This window comes from Myotis davidii, unplaced genomic scaffold (assembly GCF_000327345.1).
Source record: "Myotis davidii unplaced genomic scaffold, ASM32734v1 scaffold326, whole genome shotgun sequence".
Taxonomy (NCBI): Eukaryota; Metazoa; Chordata; class Mammalia; order Chiroptera; family Vespertilionidae; genus Myotis; species Myotis davidii.
In genome coordinates this window covers 207,313-208,620 of record NW_006296626.1, presented here as the reverse complement: position 1 = coordinate 208,620, position 1,308 = coordinate 207,313, and the positions used below count along the sequence as shown (strand labels likewise).

At 63.5% G+C, this 1,308-nt stretch overlaps 1 protein-coding gene across 2 annotated transcripts in view; it reads left to right on the top strand.

Moving 5' to 3' along the window:
- The first annotated feature begins 11 nt into the window (after positions 1 to 11).
- Positions 12 to 1,308, top strand: part of TMEM86B (transmembrane protein 86B) — an 8,270-nt gene continuing 6,973 nt past the window's right edge. Inside the window, exons 1-2 of one of the 2 annotated variants that reach the window (XR_001515257.1) lie at positions 12 to 397; positions 512 to 817. Coding sequence is in view for 1 of the 2 variants with exons in the window: in XM_006772211.2 (XP_006772274.1) it covers positions 188 to 235; positions 565 to 817 (301 nt within the window). In the remaining variant the exon portion in view is untranslated. The remainder of the gene's footprint in view (positions 398 to 511; positions 818 to 1,308) is intronic. The other variant, XM_006772211.2, reaches the window with a different exon arrangement.

Here is a 1,308-nt window from a genome sequence, read left to right as displayed (position 1 = left end):
GCTCTGGGGGAGGAAGGACCCTGGCCAGGCATAGCCATCCCTGGGCGGGGCAGCATTTCCCAGCGCTGACTCAGTCCCCGAGTTCATCCATAGGACACTACATGGTTAACCAGTAACCACACGCCCTCGCTCCACCCACAAAGCCATTATAGCCCATGTCCAGGCCAAGGGCGTGTCACAGGCTAACATGGGCGTCCGGGAAGAAGTGATGTCCCGATATCCCCACTCAGCCCAAGTGAGAGCCCCCGAGTGTGGGAGGGAGGCTGGGCCTGGGCTCCCGGGGACCCCAGGAGGCTGGAGGAATTGGGGGTCCTGACCTCCCGAGACACTGGATTTTATGAGGCTTGATGTCCTGACTGGGGTGGGGTGGGAGCCCCGAGACCTGAGTCCTGGCCAGGTGGGGCCTGTCCTGGGGGCCCTGAGTGGGATGGGGTGGGAGCCCCGAGACCTGAGTCCTGGCCAGGTGGGGCCTGTCCTGGGGGCTCTGAGTGGGTGGGGTGGGAGCCCCGAGACCTGGGGTGGCTGGAGCCTCCTCCGGGGGCTGAGCCGCGCCTTGTCCGGTAGCAGCCGCACCTGGGCAGCCTGAGCCCCTTCTTGCTCACCTGCGCCGCCTACTTCTTCCTCTGGATCCCTGAGGACCCGCCGTCCAGGGTGGGCGCTCTGGTCAAGTGCCTGCCGGTGCTGTGCCTGGTGGGGCTCCTGCGGGCGAACCCCGGCTCTGGCTCCGGTGGGGGCTACAGCCTTCGCCTGCAGGTGGCCCTGCTCTTCTCGGCCCTCGGGGATGTCTTCCTCATCTGGCCCAAGAACTTCCTGTATGGTGAGCCGGGGAGCGGGCCGCACTGACCCTTTCCGACCCCCACACTAGGGGCCCCGGTTGCGGGGCGACTCCCTGATAGCCTCTGCCGGGAACCAGAGGGCGTTCCCAGGCCCTGGGGCCCAGCAGTGACCAGCACACACCCAGACCCCTGCCTCGGGGAGCTCAGCCTGACCTGGGCAGGTGGGCGTGGCGGGCGTTGAGGGAGGATGGAGTCCCGGAGTCACACTCTGGAGTAGGACAGCCTCACAGAGAAGGGGGTGTGGGAAGGATGGATGGTCTAGCCCAGTGGTCGGCAAACTGTGGCTCATGAGCCACATGTGGCTCTTGGGCCCCTTGAGTGTGGCTCTTCCTAAGCCTTAGGAGGACCCTAATTAAGCGAATAACAATGTACCTACCTATACAGTTAAGTTTTGGCTCTCAAAAGAAATTTCAATCGTACTGTTGATATTTGACTCTGCTGACTAATGAGTTTGCCGACCACTGACCTAAAC